Source organism: Ornithorhynchus anatinus, chromosome 6 (assembly GCF_004115215.2).
Source record: "Ornithorhynchus anatinus isolate Pmale09 chromosome 6, mOrnAna1.pri.v4, whole genome shotgun sequence".
NCBI lineage: Eukaryota > Metazoa > Chordata > Mammalia > Monotremata > Ornithorhynchidae > Ornithorhynchus > Ornithorhynchus anatinus.
The window spans coordinates 19112878-19137309 of NC_041733.1; the positions used below are offsets into that span (position 1 = coordinate 19112878).

General features: G+C 56.4%; 1 protein-coding gene across 4 annotated transcripts in view; it reads right to left on the reverse strand.

Annotated features, from left to right (window-relative positions):
- The window catches only part of FLNA (filamin A), a 63204-nt gene that overhangs the window by 5547 nt on the left and 33225 nt on the right, over positions 1–24432 (reverse strand). Inside the window, exons 16-42 of one of the 4 annotated variants that reach the window (XM_029067828.2) lie at positions 24036–24159; positions 22200–22360; positions 21722–21812; positions 20752–20921; positions 20070–20187; positions 19500–19762; positions 18727–19324; positions 17925–18098; positions 17533–17695; positions 16575–16735; positions 16313–16483; positions 16022–16145; positions 15738–15894; positions 14983–15172; positions 14615–14638; positions 12007–12254; positions 10970–11062; positions 7407–7509; positions 6510–6650; positions 5649–5777; positions 4997–5170; positions 4736–4897; positions 3665–3868; positions 3188–3340; positions 2633–2755; positions 1906–2172; positions 985–1122 (exon numbers count right to left, since the gene is read on the reverse strand). In XM_029067828.2, the coding sequence (XP_028923661.1) occupies positions 985–1122; positions 1906–2172; positions 2633–2755; positions 3188–3340; positions 3665–3868; positions 4736–4897; positions 4997–5170; positions 5649–5777; positions 6510–6650; positions 7407–7509; positions 10970–11062; positions 12007–12254; positions 14615–14638; positions 14983–15172; positions 15738–15894; positions 16022–16145; positions 16313–16483; positions 16575–16735; positions 17533–17695; positions 17925–18098; positions 18727–19324; positions 19500–19762; positions 20070–20187; positions 20752–20921; positions 21722–21812; positions 22200–22360; positions 24036–24159 (4624 nt within the window). The remainder of the gene's footprint in view (positions 1–984; positions 1123–1905; positions 2173–2632; positions 2756–3187; positions 3341–3664; positions 3869–4735; positions 4898–4996; positions 5171–5648; positions 5778–6509; positions 6651–7406; positions 7510–10969; positions 11063–12006; positions 12255–14614; positions 14639–14982; positions 15173–15737; positions 15895–16021; positions 16146–16312; positions 16484–16574; positions 16736–17532; positions 17696–17924; positions 18099–18726; positions 19325–19499; positions 19763–20069; positions 20188–20751; positions 20922–21721; positions 21813–22199; positions 22361–24035; positions 24160–24432) is intronic. The other 3 variants (XM_029067829.2, XM_029067830.2, XM_029067831.2) reach the window with 3 other exon arrangements.

Below are 24432 nucleotides of genomic sequence, written 5' to 3' on the forward strand. Positions count from 1 at the left end.
AGATTGCAAGTTTCCTGAGAGCAGGGATCAGATCTACTCATTTTATTGTGTACTCTCCCAAGGGGTTAGTACAGTGCTCTGCGCACAATAGGTAGGCCCTCAAATACTATTGCCCTGGCCCAAGAAATTTGAAGATTTGAAGAAAAGGGAGTCCAGAGCACCAAAACCTTCATTTTTCACCGCAACAAAGAGTAGGTCCTGAGAGGAAAGGTGAAAGAGGAACTTTACGGTTAAAGAACATAGTTGGTTTACTGAGGACGGTGACCGGTTTTCCATATCCACAGGGAGATGAGTCACAGTAAGGTTTAAAAAGCTCCGGAACAGGTTTCCCCAGCAAGTTAAGCACCCCTCCCCGGAGATATTTATAAAAGAGGCAGCCAGACGTCTTGGGTTTAGATGATCTATATACTGCCAGCCCTAGGGATCCAGGATATATCCTTCCAGGAGAGGAGATCTGTTGAGTGGACTGTGGCTGAGGATAGGGCAGAAAGGCAGCATGGCCTAGTGGCAAGAGCACAGGCTTGGGACATGGGTTCTAATCCCAGCTCCACCACTTGTCTGCTGTATGACCTTGGCAAAGCCACTTAACATCTCTGTGACTCAGTTACTTCAACTGTAAAATGGGGCTGAAGCCTGTGAGCCCCAGGTGGGACAACCTGATCTACCCCAGCACTTAGAATAGTACTTGGTACATAGTAAGCGCTTAGCAAATATAATAATAATTATTATTATTATTATTATTATAGGGCCGGCCCCAGGCTCAGGAGTTGGCTCGGGTTAGGTAAGTCTAAGTCGCTAGCACTTCTGAGCATGTGCAGAACACCCATCAGGTTAAGAAAGGCTTAGCCAGGAACGAAGAGAGAGGGGAGTTGGTGCCTTGGATTAGTCCACGGTCCTCCCTGGGGTGGGGCCAGTTGGGGCTCCTCCTGGCAAGGGAGGTGGCTCTCCGCTCCACTGCCCCATGCCAACTTTGCTGCCTCTTACCAGGCTCTTGAACGATGTAGGACACACCACATGAACCATCCTTCCGGTCCTCGAAAGCGATCTCAGCCTTGCTGGGACCCTCCACGGCAATGGACAGGCCCCCAGCACCAGCCTCTCGGGTCCAAATGCTGAACTCCGCTGTGGACAGGGAGAAAGGGAGGTAGGTGGGTGGGCAAGAGGAATTTCTCCCCCTGCTAACTCTTCCCTGCTAGATGATAAATTCCTTAAAAGCAGGGACAGGATTTGCTAAATCTATTGAAGTCTCCCAAGTCCAGTGAAGCAGTGTGGCCTAGGGGAAAGAGCATGGGCCCGGAAGTCAGAGGATGTGGGTTCTAATGCCAGCTCTACCTCTTGTCTGTGTGACCTTGAGCAAGTCACTTTACTTCTCTAGGCCTCAGTTACCTCACCTGTAAAAAGGGGAATAAGACTGTGAGCCCCATGTGGAACAGGGACAGGGTCCAGTGTCCAACCCGATTATCTTGTACCTACCCAAGTGCATAGAATAGCGTTTGGCACATAGTAAGTGCTTAACAAATAGCATAATTATTACAGTGCAAGTAATCACTAAATATTATTGATTGATTCTCTCTGACCCCAGAGGATTGGCCAAGGTTCAGGAATCTCCAGAGCCAGAACACTGAGCTCCTGGCCTGGCAGTCTGCCTTGTCCTGGTCTGGTTCCTAAAAAGGGCGCTCAGGGAGGAATGAGGAGGGTGCCCTCTCTTCAACTGTGGCTTTATAGGATCCCCCAGGTCAAGGCTATGTTCTCAGGCAAGGAGGGGCTTTGACAATGAAACAGCCTAGAGGCTCAGCAGCTCCAAACCACACTTCACTGTTGGGGAGCGGGAAGGTCCACGACTCTGCTTTCCGCTCTCAGGGCAGGAAATGGGTAGCTGGGGCGTAGGAGATGTGAGGGACATACCTGGCACTCCGGCTTCTGCTCGCTCGAGGCCGGGGCCTCCGGCCCGCACCTTGTGGGCCCCGCCTTCTCCCAAGGGCCCCACGGTGAACTGGAAGGGGCTTCCGGGGACATGCTGGCCCTTGTACTTGACATTGACCGTGTGGACGCCCATCTCCGTGGGCACGAAGCGGATGCAGTAGGTGTTGTTTTCGCCTTCCATGATCTCGGCTTCGTGGGTCTTGCCCGAAGGACTGGTCACCTGGGCCGTCATGTCCCGGATGTTGATTTCTGAGGGGGCGGCGGAGGGACGGGGGAGTGGGAAAAGGGGATCGGTTGGGTCAGGAGCTTACTCTTGGTGCTGATCAACCTTCCTGCCCCTGAGAGGACCCTTACTTCCTCCAGCTCCCTTTGCCTCAGCCATCTGCTCCTGACCCCAGGAGATGTCCATCTCTGCAACAATCTAATGGACTTCGTGGTTGACTAGGGTAGGCAGCAGCTGCCGGCTGGAAGCTCTCAGTACAGTGCTCTGCACACAGTTAACATTACTGGCTGTTTGATTGATACATGCCATTTTTGTCTTCCACGGTCTTGGAGAGAGGGCAAAGATTCCCATGCATGGCTCTCCCCACCCCTCCCACCTGCGAGCCTGTCTCTCCCCTTCTGTCCCACAGTGAAGAGCAGAGAATGACCTGGCATCTTCTTCAGCGCTCGCCCAGCCCTGCCCACGCCCTGTCTAGGGCCCCTCTACCTGGGATCTTCAGGCTGAGGTCGCAATGGCTGCCAACATTGGCCACTGAGGGGGCACGCTGTTTTCGGGTGATGCTCTCCTTGACCCGGCCTTCTCCTGTCACCTTTACGGAGAATGGGCTGCCTGTGGACGAAAGAGGGGACCCCCGGATAAGTCACACCCTCCCTCCACTGCACAAGTATGTGTGTACGCACAGACACGCACACGCTTGGAAATTGCGATCAGGGTAAAAGAGGGCCGTTGGCACACAGCCCCTCCTCTAAGCAAAGGGATGGGGCCAGGACCCGTCTTCCCAAGCCAGAGAGGGGAGCTCTGGGGATGGAAGAGGATGGCGTTCTTGTGCCCAGTTAGTGACAGTGGAGCAATGGAATCTGCCGGAAGCAACAGATGTGTTGAAGATTCAGCAGGGAGAGGAAGAGGCAGTGAGAGGACAAGGAACCACAGAGCCCAGCCAGAGAGGGCAGGGAGGGAAAGGGACACCACCAACAAAAACCCCTAGGTGTCAGAGCAGACACCAGGACCGGACTGGGGCGGTCCCTGGGCCACCTCTCTCACCTGGCACGTGCTGGTCAGCAAACTTGATGTTGATGATGTAGTTGCCAGGCTCTGTGGGACAGTAGGTGACTTTGCAGGTGCCATCTTCTAGGTCTTCGGTGTTGATGTCCACCTTGCTGGGGCCCTCGATGGAGAGACTGAGGCCACCATAGCCTAAGCACACACACACATACAATCATGTCGGGCTCCAGGACAAGGGAGCCACCCTCATCTCTAAATCAGGGACTTCAACCTCGTTGGACTCTGGCCGGGAAAGGAGCCAAGCTGGAGCCCACTAGGCTAAACTAATGAGCGTTTCTGTGGTTGTGGACTCAGCTGGTCCTCCCCTTTCCTCAATTTTCTCTGGTTGTACCAGGCTGTCCACTGCTGGGCCCCAGAGAAGCACTGGTTAAACCTGAGACCTGTGGGTCTTGGGCCAGGACACCTCCACCTCAGGCACAGCCCCCCACCCCGCCCACCCCAGCACTGAGCTTGTACCCGCATCCCGGGTGTCGATGATGAACTCTGCAGGCTCAAAGGTTCGGCCCTCGCTCAGGCCCGGGCCCGAGACCCGCACCCGGCTGGCATCCCCGATCTCCGACTGGCTGATGGTCACGGTGATGGGGCTGTTGGGGATGTGATGGCCGTTCTTCTTGATGTTCACTATGTGCTCGCCGATCTCCTTGGGGACGAAGGAGATACCTGGGAGAGGTGAAGGCGATGCTGAGTAAGCAGGACAGGCAGCAGAAGGGGCTGCAAGGAGCATGGGATATAGCCCCTATCCCATATGGGGTTCAGTCTTCACCCCCATTTTACAGATGAGGTAACTGAAGCCCAGAGAATAGAACTGACGTGGCTTGCCCAAGGTCCCACCGCAAAAGTGTGGTCGAGCTGGAATTAGAACCAAGGCCCTCTGACTCCCAGGCCTGGGCTCTAGTTACTAGGCCATGCTGGTTCTCGTATTTATATTGATGCCTGTTTACTTATACTGATGTCTGTCTCCACCACTCCAGGCTGTGAGCCGGGACTGTCCTCTATTGCTGTATTGTACTTTTCAAGTGCTTAGTACAGTGCTTTACAGGCAGTAAGTGCTCAATAAATATGACTGAATTGAATGAATGACTGTTTGGCCCCCTGCCTCCAACTTTCCATGGAAACTGTGGGAGGTTTTTGGTGCATTTCTGTTCCCTCTGTGTTCCCTCTATGTAGTAAGAATTGGCTGAACTGGGCAAAGACCACTTCTAGGTCAGGAGGAATTTTTTTTGGGCGGGGGAGGGCAGGGAGGCACCTTCCCCCTTTCCTCTTCTTCCTTTCCCTTCTGTATCCTCTGACTTGACCCCTTTGTTCTTCCCGCCTTTCCAGCCACACTGCACTTATGTACATACCTGTAATTTATATTCATGTCTGTCTCCCCCACCTCTAGATTATAAACTCACTGTGGGCATGGAATGTGTCTGTTTATCATTACACTGTATTTTCCCAAGTGCTTAGTGAAGTGTTCTGCACATAGTAAGTGCTCAATAAATATGACTGAATGAATGAATGAGGGACAAGGCAGAAATTCCTTACCAACATGGCCGTTGCGCAGCCTCTTGAGTAGGCAGGGCTCTTCACGGCCTGAGGGCGGGATGACTGTGGCTGTCAGCTGGCTGATGTCCGTCTCGGTGATGTTGAGGGGGATGTCCGCGGCAGAGCCCACTTTCAAGTGGGACATGCGTATCGAGTCGTCCCCTGGGGGAGGGCAGGGGGCCCGTGAGCAAGGCAACATCGAGAAAGAGGGCACAAACCCCCGCCCTGCCCCACCTGCCCTCCGCCGTCACCACAGCCCACCTGTGATTTTAGCTGTGAAGGGGCTGCCGGGGATGTGTTTATCGTTGTATTTGACCAGGATGTTGTAGTCGCCAGGCAGGACGGGGAGGTAGGAGACTGTGCAGGTGCCATCCTGGTTGTCGGTACAGCCGATGTCAGCCTTGGAAGGACCCTCGATGGCCAGGGACAGGCCGCCTGTGGCAAAGAACCAGGCCCGCTGCTGTGAGACGCAGGCCTGCTGGTGCTGGGGGAGTTTGGGCAGGGGCTTATCTGGGGAGGCTGGTAGTTGAATGCGTGCTCCCAGGGCCCCACACAGTGGAGGGCAGACTGTCAAGCCAGCCGGGCCATAAGGTTCATCACCCTAGCCTTCTGGCCCATTCATTCCCTCCCCTGAGAGCCTGGCCCCTTCTGGTCACCATCTGGCCCTAATCCCACTCTTCCAAACATCCCTGACTCTAACCCCATAGCACCCTTTTGCTCTAGAGCTCCGGGCTGGAGCCTGAAAAGGTCACCAAGAAGAAGACCAGCCCCTGGGATCTCCAGAAGGGAGTTAGTCATGGCTCATGTGGAGCTTGGGTGCCATTGGCCACCCCTCATCCTTGAACTTCCTCGGCCCACTCTCCCTCTCCTACTCACTTCATATAGCCCCTGCTCATCCCACTCCACTACTTACCCTCGCCAGCATCCTTCGTGTTGACGGTGAAGACAGCCGGCTTGTTGACCACCCCGTGGATCAGTCCAGGTCCATAGGCTGTCACGTGGCCGCTGTTGACGTAATCCACGTAGAACTGCAAGGGGCTTCCTGGATGGGAGTCGCGGTGAGGGGTGAGGAAACGCGTTGTACATGGCCCCACCTCTTCACTCAGGTCCGGAATAACACAGTAACCTTACAGCACCACTTCCCCTCCGGCCCCCAAAGGCCAATACCGCTTTGGGTGACAGTCATGTGTCTTGCTAACATGGCCACCACTTTGGACATCACTAAGATGGTGCCTGAACCAGGTCTTTCTGAGATGGCCCCCACGCATGCACGACGTCAGGAGACGAGTTGGTGCTGCAGTCCATTTGCAATCCAACCTGCCCAAAATCCTCTGCATTGTAATGTATGGCTGCCATTTTACATCTTTCTAGCAGGTCTGACTCTTAAAAGGGGTAGCTGTCTTTTAGGGCTTGGTTCAGGCAGGGGAAGGTCAGACCAAGAGGCGCCTGGATGTCCCCTGGTCTGGATTCAACGGATGAGATATGGCCCATGTGATCCCCTCTTGTCCGCCCCCCTCCCCGATCCCGGGTGTGGGTAAAATCTGTCAGGGGTAGATGGGAGAGGGGAGGAGACCAAAGGGAATGAGTAAAGGGCAGGGGAGAGACAGTGGTGGCGATGGAGAGGCTCCAGCTGTGATTCCAGGAGAAGGCGGGACCCAGCTCAAGAAGCAGGATGCGACCTTGTGGAGGCCCCACAAATTGGATAGACCCAGAGCTCCCAGGGGGTCCTGACCGTCCCTGCCCCGGCCCCAGGCTGACCCAGAGCTGGGCCTACCTGGAATGTGCATGTTGTCGTAGCGGATGTCCATCTCATGCAGCCCGGCTTCCGTTGGGGCGTACCTCACCGTCACGGTCCCGTCCTTGTTGTCCGTGATGTCCGGCTTGGCAACCTTCCCAGATGGCATACGGACTTCACCTGCAAACGCCACTCGGCCTGTGAGCCTCAAGGGGACCATCTCAGGGGCAATCCCACACCAGAGGGCACCAAAGATGTCTCACCCAGCTTCCTGGGCACAGAGAGCATTACTAGGTACTTGAGGTCATTCAGCAGAAGACACAGTTCCTGCCCTCAAGGAGCTCCCTGTCTAATAGGGGAAGCATGGACTACAAACCATAAACAGCAAGCTCTAGGGCAACGCCCACTGCAAGAGGGAGAAGACATCCTCTCCGTAAGGGGGAGGGAGCTGTTTCCTTTGGCACTGGCACAAAAGCAATCTGCTTGGACTGTGAGCCCCAGAAAGGACATGGACTGTGCCCAAACTGACCGACTTGTATCTAAATCGGCACTTAGAACAGTGACACAAAAAAACAAATGCCATAAACAACAAAGAGCAAGAAACTATGCTTCTTAAAGTCAAATGGAGAACTAAGACCATAGCTTGGGGCTAATGAGGGGGTTTGCCCAGATTGAGGGAGAGGGAGGGTGGGGGCTGGCAATGATGACTGGGGGTCAGTTCTTCAGATGCTGGAAGGGGTGGGTGGGGGTGTGTTTTGATGGGGCAGGGCGGGACCTCCAGCATTCCTAAGCAATTATTCAGGATCATTTTTAACACCTTCCTGGGGTGGAGCAGGGAGAGGTGGTGGGCAAGGGGTTGCTCTGGGGCATGGGTGCATGTGGCGTGCTGTGTGGAATGGGTGAGTGTATGTGCGCGGGTGCAAACAAGCTGCCCACCTGTAATCTCTCCCTTCTTGATGGTGAAGGGGATGACCAGGTCAAAAGGTCGCAGGCCAGCCACATCCAATCCGTTCACTCCCATCAGCGGGCGGTCGGTTGCCTAAACACCAAGGTAGAGCCCCCCCAACCCCGGCCCGGGTAAAGTGAGTGAGGGCTTCTGGGGCAGGAGGCAGAAGGGAGGGGAGGGAGGGAGGAGTCGCATGCAGTAATGGAACACGAAGCAAACAAGACGAGACAACCCACCCGTCCCTGCACACCTTCGGCATCGCACCCTGGCCAGGGCATTTCAATCTCGCCCTCCCTTGCCCTCCCGCCCTCTCCACCCCAACAGGGCCTGGGTACACACAATCTGGAGGCAGGAGAGGCCTGTCTTCATGGTTTGAGCAGAGGGGCAGAGTTGGGGTGGGCGGGGGGCGAGGAGGACATGCATCCCCACCTCCAGCCTCCTGAGGCCAGGTCTATTTGTGGTTCCTACAGCTGGGCCTCCTGGGGTGATGTGTGAGCCCACCCTGAGCTCCGAGAGGTAGAGAAACACTAGCAAGGAGTATGGAGCTCTGCTTGAGTCTTGCCAGAATGGGGTGGATGCTAGGATAGGTCTGCTGGAATCCACCAGGGGATGGACATTCAAAGACCAAGGCCAAGATCAGAGGCCAGAGGGGAGACTGGGACTGGATAGAGAGAAATTAAGGTTGGATGTGGCCTGTAGTTGGATCCAGAATTAAGTCCCCTCCACTACAACCACAGTCGCTCTAAGAGCAGGGGAGAAGGCAGAGGCGGAAACCACAGGGAAGGTGAGAGCCTGGAGAACCGACATCTCCAGACTGCATTCTGGTCGAAAGCTTCACTCCCCCCGCCCCCACAGCCCCAGCCTCAAGACTTCTTCCCAAATAGACCCCCAGGGTCTCCCAAGACCCCAGAGTTTTACTCCTGCTCCCTCCGCCCATCCTGTGTGGAAGTGCGGGAGACAGAAGTAACAGCAACAGCAGCGAGTCCTAGATAAATAGAGGGTGGTCCAAAGCATGGCGATTCTTCTGGGGGAAGGCGGTGCTGAAGCAGGCCGAACTCTGGGAGTCCCAACTCCCTTTACTCTCACAAATGATCCCAACATCCACCCACCCTGGTCAGCTCGAGGGTCACCGAAGCCACCTAAGAGTGACCCCTTAGACAGGCAGAAGGCCTGGGCCTTGATGGAGGCTGGGCCAGAGGGTCTCATCCACCGGTCCAGGCTCCTCCCACCTGCAGCCCTTCCAGGGACTCGGCCAGGTCCAAGCTCCTGGGCCGGGTGGGGTTGGCACGAGGCCCATCTTAGCAGCCCGGGTTTGGATGCTTCCCAGGGCTTGGGTTCCAGTAGGAAGACAGGGGACCCCTGCATCGCAAGTGAACTGGACCAGCCCATGGGGCGCTGATGTGTCCATCCCAGGGTCATTCAGATGGGACTTGCCAGCCTCCTTCAGTGTGACCGGTCTGCATCCAGCTCAGCATGGCTCTAGCTGCCATCGGGAGAAGCAGCGTGGCTTAGTATGGGCTTGGGAGTCATGGGTTCTAATCCCGGCTCCACTGCTTGTCAGCTGTGTGACCCTGGGCAAGTCACTTAACTTCTCTGTGCCTCAGTTACCTCATCTGTAAAATGAGGACTGTGAGCCCTACATAGGACAACCTAATTACCTTGTATCCACCCCAGTGCTTAGAACAGTGCTTGGCACATAGTAAGCACTTAAATACCAATATTATTATTATTATCGGTACCACCACCACTGCTGCTGTTACAACACCTGGCCAGGGCTGGACTGGGCCACACTCAGGATTTCTGGTCCATACATGATGAACCAGATGAGGGAAGTTAGGCCCTGAAATGAGTTTAGAGGAAGGCCTTCAGCAACTGGTCGAATGTGTTTCTCCCAACGTCCCCAACGTCCTCCAAGGTGACCCCAAAACAGGAGACCCTCTCACCACCACCTTCTGCCTACTTCCCCAGTTCTCCCTAGGCCCCCCAGACCACTCCTCTGAAAGCAACAAAAGAATGCGGGGTGGGGGAAATAAACCAAAACGATTAAGGAGTCCAGCCAGCTCGTTCTGCTAGGGATACCTGTAAGAAAGCGCCACACGCCGACCATTACAAAGACCGGGCTCACTGCCAGGGTCCACAGGGACCGACTCTGCTTCCCCCACCACCCCTCACCTCTGCCCGCCAACCCAACACAGACAACACAATGGCTCGTGGTGAGAGGACAAGATGACTGGACGGGACTCGTGATTTCCGGTGCCAGAAAGGAAAGATGACACACAAGGGCGAGGAAACTTCTCCCCTACACCCGACCCCCATGAAACATGAATGCAGGACAGATGGACACACAAAGCCCCCGGCCCCCCTCCCCCATGGAGTCAGACGCAGCCGCTACAGATGGAGGAAGAAAAGGCTGAGTTCACGATAAGAGACTTTGAAAAGCCCAGAGCAGCTGCATTGGAAGGGAGAAGGCTTGCCCCCTGGAATTCATGCGGCTCGAGGTGGCTGCGGGGGAAAGGGAGGGGAGAGGCAGGGAGGGGAGTGGACAGGTCACAGGAAAGTCCCCTCTAGGACTGTAAGCTTGTTGTGGGCAGTGCATTTGTCTGTATATTATTATATTGTACTCTCCCAAGGGCACAGTGCTCTGCACACAGTAAGCATTCAATAAATACGATTATCTCCTAGCCCCAGAAGACTCTTCAGGCTTCATCTCAATTCTTAGATGGCAAAGCCGACACAGTCTAGGAGAGCTCTCTCCTCCTGCCCTGCGGTGAGGCCTATAAGAGGCAGATGAGAAAGATGGAAACCTCCCATGAGCTCCTGTAGGAGCAGTTCAACATACAGCCTCCCCAACCACTAACTCCTTGAGGCTTGGAGGCAAGGCCTGTGATCAAGTCTCAAACAGGTGTCCATCCACTGGTCCCCTCTTGCCTGTCCCCAACCAAGCCCCTACTTCCTCCGGCCTGCCACACTGCAGTCTGAGGTATCCGGATTCTGTGGTGAAGAAATCCAGAGGGACCCCACATTAGGAGGAGGAAGGACGGCCTCCTTCCCCAGGATATACTGCCAGGGGACCCATCAAGGGGCATCTCCTGGGGGAATTCTGAGGAAAAGGAGCAGGGAAGGACAGCAGCTGACTGTGGCAGGAGGGCGTTCAGAGACTGGGGCAAACTGGGGAAGGGCTACCTCAGGCTTTGGATGCCAGAGAACCCATCTCCCTGTCCCAATTCTAGAACTCCAACACACTCTGAATTCCTCATCTGGGAGGCTCAGCTGCAGCCCTGCAGAGAAGGTCAGGGCCTGGTTAGGAACTGAGAGGTGGGAGCTGAGTCCGAAGCCTTGCTGTCTATTGGGGTGACCCCTGCCCAGGCCAGGCTTTCCAAGCCAGTTAAAGAACTCGGAGGGGAGGGGAGGGGAGGATCAAGGGAAGGGGGGTGAGGTGGCTAGGGGTGTTCAGCATTGAATTCCAGGGCTGCGGAGGCTTTCCCAGAATGCTCCTGATGGGCTTTTCCCCCTCTCGGGAAAGAAGAGAGAGAAGCGCGGTTACTGTTGGTACCCAGGGTTGCTGCATGCCCGGCGGGTATGGATAGGGTGGGGCTAGCTGCTGTGGCATCATCTGCTGAGCGGCCGGCTGATCACCATCCAGCGCCTGTGATGGGAGGGAAGGCGGGAGGCAAGAAGAGGTTAACACACCGGGAGAGGGTGGGACCCAAGGTGGAGGCCGGAGCAGTGAGCGGGTTGGGGGCGGGGATGCGGGTCAGGGCTGGGAGAGACGACCCGTGGCAAAGGGCTAACACCATTACAACCTGTAACGAGCAAGAGATCATTAGAACCCAGGGAGGGGTGCGAGCCGGGGCAGGGGAGGCGACAGGAGCAACAGCAACAGAAGTGGGGAAGCCGGGAGGGAGCCCAAGGCCCCGGCCCCGGGAAGGAAATGGCAGCGTCCACGTGCCGGAACATCTCTGCTTCATGACTCAGGGCTCGGACCAGAGGGTTTCGTCAACTGGCGCCCACCCTGCAGATCAAGGGTTAGGAAGTTGGCTGGCGAGGCGGGGTGGGGGCCCGGTCAGAGTTTTCAATCCCAGAGTCCTGATGGTCGTGCCCAGTGACATGTCAAGATTAGAAAAGAGCCCTATGGCCAGGAGCCGAGGGGCATGGTGCCCGGTCTGTGGAGGCCACTCCAAGGACCCAAAATGGAAGGATCCCTCCCACTATGGGACTGGGACTGTGTCTGGCTTATTTTGTATGCACCTCAGTGCTTAGCCTAAACTAAGCACTTAAATACCAAGTATGTCCAAATGGACTAGCAGGAGCCTCCAGAAGTCAACTGGCTCCTTCTTTTTTGACTCTGGGTAGCACCAGGCCAAGCCCGGCCCGAGGATAAGGGGAAGGGAAGGGTGAGGAGCTAGAAACAATGGGTATACGGCAAGCGACGGCTAAGAGGCAGCTGACGTCTGCTATGCACCAAGACTGGCCAAGAGCCCCGGATACGGAATCCTGGCCTGAAGACTGCTCACCACTAACAGAGGGCCGAAAGCAAGGTGAGACCAGTTGACCCTTTCGTCCCCCAAGGCCGGGCCTCTGGGCACTCACCATGACTTGGAAGGGGCTGTTGGGGATGTGCTCGCCACCAAAGCGCACACAGATAACGTATTTGCCGGGCTGGGGGGCCGTGTAGAAGATGTCGAAGGTGCCGTCCTCGTTCTCCACCACGTCCACGTCCACCTCCGAGCCATCCGGGGTGCAGACCGTGCAAGTCACCTTGCCCTTGCCCGCGGCCTTGGCATCCACCGTGATCACCGTCTCCTCGCCGATCTGGATGGTGGGGCCGATGCCGGCGCCTGGCCCCAGGCAGGGAGGAGGGAGAGTGCCCCACCCGGGAGAGAAGCAGGGAAGGGAAGACAGGTTTAGATGGGGTGGCCACTTCCGCCCGGGCCACCAACCACCCCACCATCCCAGCTTCCTTCGGCACCCACACAGCCAAGGGAACCTCCCCGCCCCACCCCCAGCACCCTCAGATGGGGACAGTCCCCTGGGGGGGACGATGAGTGGTTTCTCAGCAGACAGGAAAGCTTCTTCCCTTCTCCACGCTCACAGACAACTCCACCTCCGACGAGCCCTCCGGCACACCCTCCCAGGACCCCAGTCTAAGCCTAAAAGAAGGAGCCCATCCACTCTGCCCAGAGATAGGCCCCACTGCCAATTTAGGCAGAGGGATCCCCCTCTTAGGAGCAGAGCCCAAACCAGACAAGCAAAGGGCCAAATGGCAGCAGGGCCAAAGTGCTCTCAAATCCAGGAAGGGCAACCGAGGCTGCCGCATGTCCAGGCTTCGGGGCAGGAGCCAGCCCCTCCCTGGCCTGGATGCCCTCTCTGACACTGCGCCCGCCTATCCACCCTGCTCAGCCCCGCCACCCCCGTGCTGTGTGCAGAAGGAAGTGAAGGAAAATACCTGAGGCAGCGTGTTTGGTGACCCTCCTCTCCCCCCGCCACCCGAGGCCGAAGGTGAAAGTGGAGCTTCCTGACGACTGAGACCACCCCGCCCATCCAAGGCCACCCCAGGGCTAGAGAAGCGCAGCAGTCAGCCAATGGGGAGCAAGCTGAGGCCAGAAGCTGGGATGGAGGTCGAGGAGAGGGACAGGGAGGAAGGAGGGGGATTAGAGGGACTCAGCAGGGTTAGCACGGCGGTGGTGGTGGTGTGGGAATGAGGTCAAGCTGAGAGGGCAGCCTGGCAAGGGGGTAGGCAAAGCAGCATAGACAGGGTGCCCAGTGGCCCCCGGAGGAGACTGGACAGTGACGTTATGGTTCAAGAGTCAAATCGCTGTACGGTTGGCCCCAGGGTCACCTGGCCGGTCCCTGCAGGGCAGTGGTGCACTGTGGGATCTGTCGTGAAGCTGGGGCATCGGCACAGATCCAGGTGGGTTCTAGAAGCCTGGCCATGCTCTCCCTGCACCAGCCCACCCCAAGAGGACCCCATGGAAACCCCCCAAAACCCAGTTACAATTAAGGGGTGAGAGAAGAGCTCGAAACAAGTGACCCGAGTGGAAACCAGCACCCCTCTGGGACGATCCAAGCAGGCTAGCCCTCTAGAAGTTCCCTCCATCTCTGAGGGGGCTGTATTTGAGCCATGAGAGAGGGCAGCCGCCATCTGGCCAGCAACTTGAAGTGGTCCTCACTGCCTGCACCGAGACCCCAGCTGGGGCGGGCTTGGCTCCACAGACATAACGTCACTGCTGAGGGAAACGCTGCTTCTGGGCTCTAGGGATTCTAGCCTCTAGCCATGCTGGCCTTTCCAGGCACCTACGGTAGCCGGCAACCTCCTCCGCCACCCCAGAACTTGTTCCAACCCAACTCCCCTCTCGGCTCATGCAGGCCTGTCTGCCTCCCACCAGTCCACGAGATCAGATGGATGGAGGAGGCCTCTCCAGGATCGGGAACAGAAGTCTGAGGATCCTGCCAACACAGTCTGCCTAGGGTCCTGCCCAAGGTCGGGGTTGGGGGGTTACTTTCTCCAAGTCCTGGGGCGGGCTCTGGCCTCCAAGGAAGAGGTGGGTCTCCGGGAAGATTGTGGCAAGGAAGGTGGGGGGGCTGTGATGCAGGGCAGCGATTCAGACCACCCGGGGGAGGGAGGAGGAGGGCCTAGTCAGAGAAGGCAGCAAACCCAGGAGGTGAGACCCGGAGAGCCCCCTGGATCCAGCTCGGCTCCTAGGGTTGTTTGTGACCATGGGCTGAGGGAGTGTGTCAGTTGACTAGGGAGAGAAGGGGATGGCAGGTTTGCCAGGGGCCCAGGAGGTCGGAAGGGACCCTGCCCATTGTCAGGGAGTGGGAGGGGAAGACAAGGAGGGAGAGAAAAATCACGAGGGCCCAACTTCTCAGTGGCGTCCCCAGCACCTCTAAAAGAGGTTGCAGTGTGTTTCAAGATCCACAGACCCCAGTTTCCCAGGCAGAGGCGGCCTCTGAACTCCCCGCAAGGGGCCCACAGCTGCTCGCCAGCTCCGGCTTCCCCGGGGACCTCTCCCTTCCCGTGACTCCCTCCCCGGACCCAGTGTCTCCAGCGGGCCCCTGCCCAGTTCTGCCCATGGTGGGTGCTGCAGCTGTGGACCTCTTGAGGGTATGGAGATGATCAGGGAGAAAATGATCCCAACTGGGAGGGTGGGCAGAGAAGAGAGGAAGAGGTTTGGATTTGCACCAGCAAGCAGCTTACCTAGCCCGTGACCTCCAATTGACACTGAGGTGAAAGGGCAAAGAGCAAGGAAAGGTCAAGTGAGACAAAAAGGTCACAAAAATGAGGAAAAAAAAAAAAACAACAAGGGCACAACACACTCGCCTACCCACACGCCCATGACACACATCCACGCACAACTGGGAAGAGAGGGTGCCTCTCCAGGTTACTGACACGATGGGGTGAACAGCAGCAGTGAAACGAGACGTGGGTCTGTCAGAAAGCGAGTGTCCGTGGTGCTGTTGCCTTGACTCCGGGTCACGGGCGGGGGCCAAGGCCCCCAACCCTAACTGGCCCCTGGGGATTAAGGGGGGGCCGACCGGCGGCCCCCTCCCCGCCGGCTCTCTCACCTGTGACTGTGCACTTGCTGGCATCGCCGGTGGGCAGGGCCCGGATGCGGTAGGGAGAGTACGGGATCTCATCTCCACCGTACTTGATCAAGATGGTGTAGCGGCCAGTCATGTCCGGCACGTAGGACACCGTGTAGGTGCCGTCCTGGTTGTCCCGGATGGTTGTCTTTTTGGGCTTCCCTTCGGGGTCCTGCAGTGTGAGTGGGGAGAAGGGGAGAAAGGAGGAAAAAAAAAAGGTGAGACGGAAAGACAGAGAGATATACAGACAGAGGAAAAAGAATGGAAAGAGGGGAAAGATAAAAAAAAGACAGAAAGAGAAAGAGTGAGAGAGTGAGTGGAAAATCCAAGCTCTATGCTAGCATGGCGAGGTAGGGGAAAGCAGCACGATCTTGTCACAAGGGGCCTACAACTGGGAAACGGGGGCATGTGGATCCAGGAGGCGGAGGGAAGGAATGTATTGGTTTCACCCTTCTCCCTCCTCAAAACCTCAGGCTCCCAGTTAAATGGATCAAGAGCCACTGGTTGAACTTCAACTCAGGACTCTGTTGCTCCATGGGGTCTCAAGGCGGACCCAGGGCTGGCAGTGGCAAGCAGCAGAGGTTTAAGAGGTTTGCTATCATGAAACTCCCATGGACACACCCCCACACCGCACACTCCTCTCCACACCCCTCCCTCGTGTACACACACACACACACACACACGACCCCCCACCGCCCCCGGAACTGGGCACCCCGAGAGAGTCCATCCCAGCTCACCGTGATTTGGACAGCCAGAAGGCCTTCGCCAGCATCCTTGGCATCAATGGTAAACTCCACCGGGAGGCTGGCTGGCACGCCGGTGGTGTTGAGTCCGGGACCGCTGGCCTTCACTTTACTGGCATCATGAGTGGGCAGGACCTTCACCTTGAAGGGACTGGGAAAGTAGAGATACCACAGCTGAGCTACCCCTCGATCCTCCAGCTCCCGGCCCTCGACCACATGTCCCTTCTGCTTGCAGCAGGGTGCCCCGTTGCCCAGTGGGCTCCGCTTCCCAGCAGTACCTGCGTGGCACCTCTTCATCCCCGTAAAGCACAGAGATGCTGTAAGGACCTTCTCGGCTTGGCACGTAGTTGACCGTCTGAGTCCCATCGGCATTGTCCACCACGTCCACCGGCTCCACCACCCCTGTAGCAAATAACCCCCGGGTTGGACAGAGTGAGGAGCTGCCCTAGTTGCCCCAGCTGAGGACCCCTCCTGTGGGATTCTCAGATCGTGCCTGCTTCTCCGAGTGGAGTCTGTTATCTTGGGGTCAGGAAACCCCTGAACAGCCGAGTGGCACCCCGAGCTCTTACCTTTGGGGCCTTGAACTTTGACCTGGAGTGGTGCCACCCCAGCCTTGCTGGTATCCACTTGGAAGGACTGTGGGACGTTGGCTCTAACCACCCCAGGGCTGAGTCCAGGCCCTGAGCACTTCACCTTGGATGAGTCTATTACATCATGCACCGGCACCTTGAATGGGCTGCCTGTTGGGAGCAGGAGATGGGCCATCTGGTGAGGACCCCCATCACGGCTCCTCCCCCCAGAACTTTTCCACCCAACAGCCCCTCCTCTTACCCGGAACTTGGTGGCCCCCATAGGTGACATTGAGGCTGTAGGTGCCAGGCTCATAAGGAATGTATTCCACAGAGCAACTGCCGTCCTTATTGTCTGTGCAGGACATCTTGGCTTCTGAAGGGCCTTCCACAGCCAAACCGAGACCCCCAGTGCCTGCTCCCCTAGTGGGCGGGAAAGACAATTCCAGGCCTTTGGATTCCAAGCTAGCCCGTCTGCATGACCAGAACACCCCGGCAGAGACCTGGGTCTCCAGGCATAGTAATTTCTTCAACTCCTCTTCCCTTCTCTGGTTTTGTTCAAGCCAATTTACTGCCCAACAGTCTTCACCTAGACTTCTGCTTCATCCTGCCTCTGGCGCTCCTCACCTCCCCACTTCAAAGCCTTATTGAAGACCCATCTCCTTCTAGAGGCCTTCCCAGACTAAGGCCTCCTTTCCTCTTCTCTCACTCCCTTCTGTGTTGTCCTAACTTGCTCCCTTTATTCATTCCCCGCCCCCCCCCCGAAGCCACAAAAGCATTTATGCACATATCTCTAATTTATTTAATGTCTGTCTCCCCTCCCTCTAGACTGTAAACTTATTGTGGGCAGGGAGTGTTATCTGTTATACTGCACTCTCTCAAACACCTAGGAAAGTGCTCTGCACACAGTAAGCACTCATCAAATACAATTCAATGACCTCTTCCCTGTCCTCAACCACCTTCTCCATAAAGTCTTCTCTTTAGACTCATCCCAACTTTCACCCAAAATGATGCACCAGTGTTTATTTGTACATCCAACCCTCTCCAATCATCTCCACAATTCTGGGATGGATTAAGTGCTCTGAGGGCAGAGGTCAAGCCTGGTTCTATCACCTTCCCTCCACCGGCTCCAGGCCAGAAATGGAGACCAGTCAACAGCCTCCTCTTGGCTCCAGGATCGGCCTGGAAACCTCCTGACCCCAGTCCCCCAGCCCACCTACCTGGTCTCCACAGTGAACTTGTTGGGTTTGTTGGTAGTGCCACTCTGAATGCCAGGCCCGTGGACCCGGACCCTGGCGGGGTCACACCCTTCAGTCACAGGGACGTGGAATGGGCTGCTGGGCACCGGGCTGCCGTCATAAGTCACATCCACAGAGTGGACACCTGTGGCCCCAGAGTGGAGAGATGGGTGTGAGCCTCGGACCTTCCAGATGGAGCCCAGGGAGCCATGGGAGAGGCTCCAGGGGGCCAGTCGATATGGGGGCGGGTGGGGGGGTAGGGGTGGGGGAGATGGGCAGAGAGGGTGGTCCTTCAGAGATTCCCACTGCAGCACAGCAGGGGAGAGCTCGAGGCTGTTGAATTCCGACTCCCCAAGCAGGCCTCTCTGGCTCACCTTCCTCATATGGCGTGTACTCCACTTTGTATGTGCCATCCCCATTGTCCTGCACATAGGTGTCGGTCAGATTGCCTGACGGATTGGACACCCGGGTCTTGATGTGGGGGCCTCCAGCCTTGGTCAGGGCTCGGGCATCCACATTGAATTCGGTGGTAGCCTCCCGGAAGACACCTGGGGAGGAGAGAGACCAGTCACGAGGAGGAAGGGGAAGGACAGATGCTCCAGACACTCCAATCCTCTGGGCCACCTGGGATCCCCTTGTGGCCGGGGAATAAGGCCCTTGTTCACCCGGCCTCAGAATAAGACCCCGTCAGCCCTGCTGACACAGTTGCCCTGGGAGCCAAGGCTTCCTCGGGAGAGGGTTTGAGTCTGTCAGCCAGGCCTCCATGAGTCTCCTGGACCACCACGATTGGCCAGGCCTAGGCTGGGCCCTGGACTGGCCGGCTTGAGCGTGCCACAATGGACACTTCACATTGGTGCCATACTGTGAATTATGGGTTCCTAGTGGATCTCACCAGACTGGTTGACAAGGGGCACTCACTAGGTTCAAGTCTTAGGGAGTTCCAGATATCACCCCCTTCACCCAGGCTTACCTAGAACGCCCAGGTCCTTTATAGGGGTTTTTTCTTTTAAGTGCTTACTGTATGCCAGGCACTGTACACTAAGTACTGGGGTAGATATAACCAGGAGGGCAGCTGAGCTATTTCCACTCCCAGACCAGGCAAAGAGTCCCCAAATCCCAACCCCAAATTCCAGCCAAACAGAGCAAATATCTGGGGGCCCCTGCGGGCATCCTGACCTTTGCCCTCCACACCAGGACCGTAGCACTTGACGCCGGCGGTGTTGACGGCTGGCTCCACCTTCAGCTTGCTGGGGAAGTCTGGCACCATCTGGCCACCGTACTTGATGGTGATGGTGTAGACGCCCGGATAGAGGGGGATGTAGGTGATGGTATAGGTGCCGTCCCCGTTGTCCTGGATGCGCACCTCGGCCTGCATGCCGGTGTCCGAGATGATCTCGATGGTCAGCTCGGCACTTCCGGCGCTGGAGCAGTCCACGTGGAACTGGCCGGCTTCCCCGACTGTGGCGTGCTCCAGCCCAGGCCCAGAGCATTTGACCTTGGAGGGGTCGAAACAGGGGGCGATCTGGGCCTTGAAGGGCGAGCCAGGGATGTGGCTGTCGGCAAACAGGATGTTGATGCTGTACTCGCCCGGCTCCGTGGGCAGGTAGGACACGGAGCAGGTGCCATCGCCATTGTCCAGGCACTCGATCTTGGCCTCGCAGGGGCCCTCCACAGTCAGGCCCAGGCCTCCGTTGCCAGCCCCCTTGGTGTCGATGGTGAAGGGGGCGGGGGAGCCGGCAGAGCCGCCCTTGAGACCCGGGCCATAGGCCTTCACCTGTACGGAATGGCAGAGGGGGTGAGGAAGTGAGGGAGGAAGGGAATGGGACTAGAGGAAAACTGAACCCGTGAAATCCATCTAATCCCATCGGCCACTAGCAGCCCCAGCTGAGTCCCCCCAGTCTGGCGCACACCCCCAACAGAAGGAGACGGGCCCGACCCCTGGGCTCTACCTTAGATGGGTTGGTTGGGGGTACGGCCTCCACGGGGAAGGGGCTGCCCGGCACAGGCACACCGTCGTAGGTCACTTCCACCTCATAGGGTCCTTCCTCCCGGGGAATGAACTTGACGACACTGTTGTCCGCGCTCAGGCCCGGCTCCACCTTGCAGGGCACGGATTTGTTGGAGGGGCCGATGATCTTGGCGCCCACCTTGCCCTGGCCCCCGGCGCCTTTGGACTTGACTGTGAACTCCTGGTCTTTGCCGACTTCAACTTCTGCAGGGTTGGGAAAGGGTCGGCCAAGCTGAGCGGGAATGGGAAGCCAAGGCCGAGACCCCCCCAACCCGCTCCTGCTCTGTCCTCAGTCCCCACCTCAGTGGGTGGCGCGGGAGGGGCTGAGTGGCAAGATGGCTTTTCTGGTTGGTGACAGGAGGGACACACAGGGCCTGCCCACCCAGTACCAGGGCAGGAGGAGAGTGAGGAGGTACCTAGTCAGGTCAAGGCAGAGAAGGAAGACTCTGAGGCCGGGGACAGGGTAAAGGCACGAAGGCTGAGGAGGCTCCTCCTCCCCTCTGCTACTCACTCTCGCCAAGGCCAGAAACTTTGATCTTGTTGAGGTCCAGGGTCTGGGCGACACCCACGGAGAAAGGGCTCTTGGGAATGTGGTCTCCTCCGTAGGTCACATTCACTCCCATGTTGCCCTGGAAACAGCCAGAGCAAGTGCTGAGTCCCAGGCATGTGCAGTCACAAACTTCGGCTCCCTTCCCACTCCCAGGGCTCAGGACCTCCTGGGAGAAGGGCCTGGAAGACACCTCCCTCTCTCCCCCTGAAACCACCCCAAGCTGGAGGCCTGTGAAGTGACCAGAATAGGAAGAGGGACAAGGTGGCTGGAAGCATCCCCACCCCCTCCCATAAACCAGTAAGAAGTCCAGTGTCTAATTAAGCCTTCACTTCCTCTTTTCCCACTCTCTTGTGTCACCCTTGCACCTGGATTGGCTCCCTTTATTCATCTCTCCCAACCCCACAGCACTTATGTACATATCCACTATTTCTATTAATGTCGTCCCCCCACCCCCAGACTGTAAGCTCATTTTGGACAGGGAGCTGTCTACCAACTTTATCATATCGTACTCTCCCAAGGGCTTAGTTCAGTGCTCTACACACAATAAGCGCTCAGTAAATATGATTGATCGATTGGTTGGTCTCTGGCTGTGATCTCCCCCTCTTCTCTCCCCATAGGCTGGGAAGGGAGTGTGGCACATTACCTGCTGCACCGGCGTATACTTGACGGTGTACGTGTTGTCGTGGTGATCGATGACATCCACGTCCTGCACGGCATCCCCCTTGGCAGGACCGGTGAACTGGACGTCCAGCTTGGCCTTGCCCGCAGGCTTGGCATTAACATTGAAGTGAGTGGGTTTGCCCAGCTCCACGCCTGCGGAAGAGTGCAAGGATTTGAGGGGAAGAGGCAGGCTCCGGTTCTCCCCAGCACCCAATCGGGAGCTACTGTATCAGGGAGAGCCCTACACTGGACAGCTGGAGGGTGGGGACTTGTCTCGACCACCTCCGTCTAGGCCTGTGAAGTTGAGAAGACTGGACGGCTCTGAGCTGGATCCCAGCATGAGAAGATGAGCAGAGAGGGACAGGTGGGGAGTGGAGAACACGGAGGCAGAAAGAAACAGTGTCGCTTTGTGGAAAGAGCATAAGACTTGGGGGTCAGAAGACTGCCTGCTGGGTGATGAAAAATCCAGAAACTTGGCTTCTCTGGGCCGCAGTTCACTCATCTGTAAAACGCGGATAAAACACCTGTTCTCCCTCCCCCTTAAATATGAGCTCTGGGTGGGACAGAGACTGTGCCTGATCTCATTACAGTGTATCTATCGCAGTTCTTGGCACAGTGTTTGGCACAGAGTCAGCACTTATTAAACGCCACAATTGCTAGAAGGTGGAGCTGACATCCTGCAGGGCTGCAACACCTGGGCACAGGAACATTGGGCAGGGATTGTCCCTGTTGCCGAACTGTACATTCCAAGCGCTTAGTACAGTGCTCTGCACACAGTAAGCGCTCAATAAATACTATTGAATGAATGAATAGGTGCCAGATGAAAGCTTGGACAGAAGGAGAAGCAGCCCCATTCAGATCCCAGTCACCCATCTTAAATGAGGGGTCCCAGGACACCTTCAACCCCCTTCCCACTGCACACCGCCCGCCCCCGGCACCTAACAGCTACTCACCACTCCTGTTGAGCCCAGGTCCCTCGGCCTTGACCTTGCTGGCATCGTGGGAGGGGTCCACCTTGATGCGGATAGGGCTGGTGGGTGTAGCCTGGATGGGAGAAGGAAAAAAGGTGAGACAGGTGTGATCCAGAGAGCTGGCCCTACAGCAGGGAATTCTGGGAGGTGGATTGGGGAAGGGAGAAGGAACAGGAGTGACGCAGATGCGAGCCAGGAAGCTGTCCTGGCCCTATTTCCCACCATAAGGAAAGGTGGGAGGTGGGGTGGGGAGGGGAGAAGGAATAGGGGTGAGGCAGATGTGAATCAGGGAGCTGCCTCTGCTCTACTCTCCGCCACAGGGAATGCTGAGAGGTGGGTTGGGGAGGCGAGAGAAGGAAAAGGGGTGAGGGAATGTGAACCAGGGACCAGCTGCCCAGCCCGGCCCCTGCCCGCCCTGGGGAATGTTGGGAGGTGAGTTGAGAGGGTCAGGAGTTCTCACCTGGTCAGCGAACAGCACCATGATGGTGTAGCTGCCGGCCCCACGGGGGGTGTACTTGACCGTGAAGGTGTCGTTGTCGTTGCGGATGATGTCAAAGTCGATATCTGCCTCAGCCGGCCCCACGACTCCCGGGGCACACTTGATGCCGATGCTCACATCGCCTGGCCAGGGGGAGGGCAGGTCAGGACCCCCTCAGCGGTGGCTTTGGAACATCTGACCTGGCCTCCGGACCTGTCCATCTCCTACAACGCTTCCACCCCTAACTTGAGCGTTAGGTCCTCATGGGCAGAAATGGTGTCCTACCATAGGCTCCCAACCGACTACTTGTACAGTGCTCTCTCTGCCCATAGGAAGGGCTCAATAAATACTGCTGACTCTGAATGAGGAGAGGGACCAACATCCCAACATCGAGAACAGCATGGTTTAGTGGATAGAGCACGGGCCTGGGAGTCAGAAGGACCTGGGTTCCAATCCTGGCTCTGTCACTTGTCTGCTGTTTGAACTTGGACAAGTCACTTCACTTCTCTGTACCTCAGTTACCTCCATAAAATGGGGATTAAGACTGTGAGCCCCATATGGGGAATGGACTGTGTCCAAACTAACTAGCTTGTACCTATCCCAGAGCTTAGTACAGTGCTTAACAAATACCACAATTATTATAATCATCCCCAGGAACCAAAACCAAAAGGAGAGTTTATTGCATTGACATGAGATTTCCTCTAGGTCCACCGTCCAGGCCTATATCACAGAAAGTGTCAAGGGAGAGACCATCATCCTTTCTCATTCCACTAATAATAATAATAATAATAATAATGACAATAACAACTGATGTTTAAGTGCTTACTAGGTGCCAGGCGCTGAACAAAGCTCTGGGGTGAATACAAGTAAATCGGGTTGGACACACTGCCTGTCCCACATGGGGCTCACAACCTCAATCCCCATTTTACAGATGAGGTAACTGAGGCCTAAAGAAATGAAGTGACTTGCCCAAGGTCACACAGCAGACAAGTGGCAAACCCGGGGATTAGAACCCATGACTTTCTGACACTCAGCCCCGCGCTCTACCCAATACGCCAGGCTGCGCCAAGGCGGAAGGGGCCTGTGGACGAGATGGGCAAAGGGTAAGGAGTATTGACAGTATCTTCCTCCTTCTCCTTCTTCCCTTCATCCAGTCAGTTCGTGCATTTGTCTGTGCTGTGCCTAATCATTTCATCATTCCTGATGAGTCAGTCTCCAATCCCTTCTTACCACTTAGATTCTTTAAGAATCCTCCAAGGAAAGGGACTCAGCAATTAGAACAGCTCTACACTCAATAAGCACCTAATCAATAAATTTATTGAGCGTTTACTATGTGCAAACACTGAACTAAGTGCTTGGGAGAGTACAATGCAACAATATACAGACACATTCATTCCCTGCCCATCCGAAGGTATTGCTACTAGGGAAGTTTATGGGCAGCAATCTCTTCTCCTAAGCCAGGGGAGGTTCCGTGGCTCAGGAGAAAAGAGCCTGGGCTTGGGAGTCAGAGGTCATGGGTTTGAATCCTGGCTCTGCCACTTGTCAGCTGTGTGACTGTGGGCAAGTCACTTAACTTCTCTGTGCCTCAGTTACCTCATCTGTAAAATGGGGATGAAGATTGTGAGCCTCACGTGGGACAACCTGATTACCCTGTATCTACCTACCCCAGTGCTCAGAACAGTGCCCTGCACATAGTAAGTGCTTAACAAATACCAACATTATTATTACTATTATTATTATGTTCAGGCAAGGCCCAGATTTTCACTCTCTTCCCTCCTTTCAACCCTCCTCATCTCCCTCCCTATGCCCAGGACTCACCCTGGCCAGCCTCTGTGCAGTCCACAGTAAAGTAGGTAGGTTCGTGGGCCTTGAGGCCAGTCTTGGCCACTCCTGGTCCATAGACCTTCACTTTATTGGGGTGGCTACCAGCTCCTACGTTGACCTAGACAGGAGGGAGGAGAGAGGCTGGTTAGCAGAGGTGGTGGATGACTTGGGGATCCCAGCCCCCATAGTTGCCACATGAGAACAAACCCAAACCATTCGAGCAGTCAGAGGGAGCAGCACATCCGAGACGGAAACTGGAGAAGAGTCGGATTGTGACAGAGACTGCATGGCACGGGACAGAACCAGGACAAACCCTCAGTGCCTCCCCTCTCCCAGGTTGGGGCCTTTTCTTTGGTCATTCCACCACCTCCAACCCCGACTGGCTGTGGGT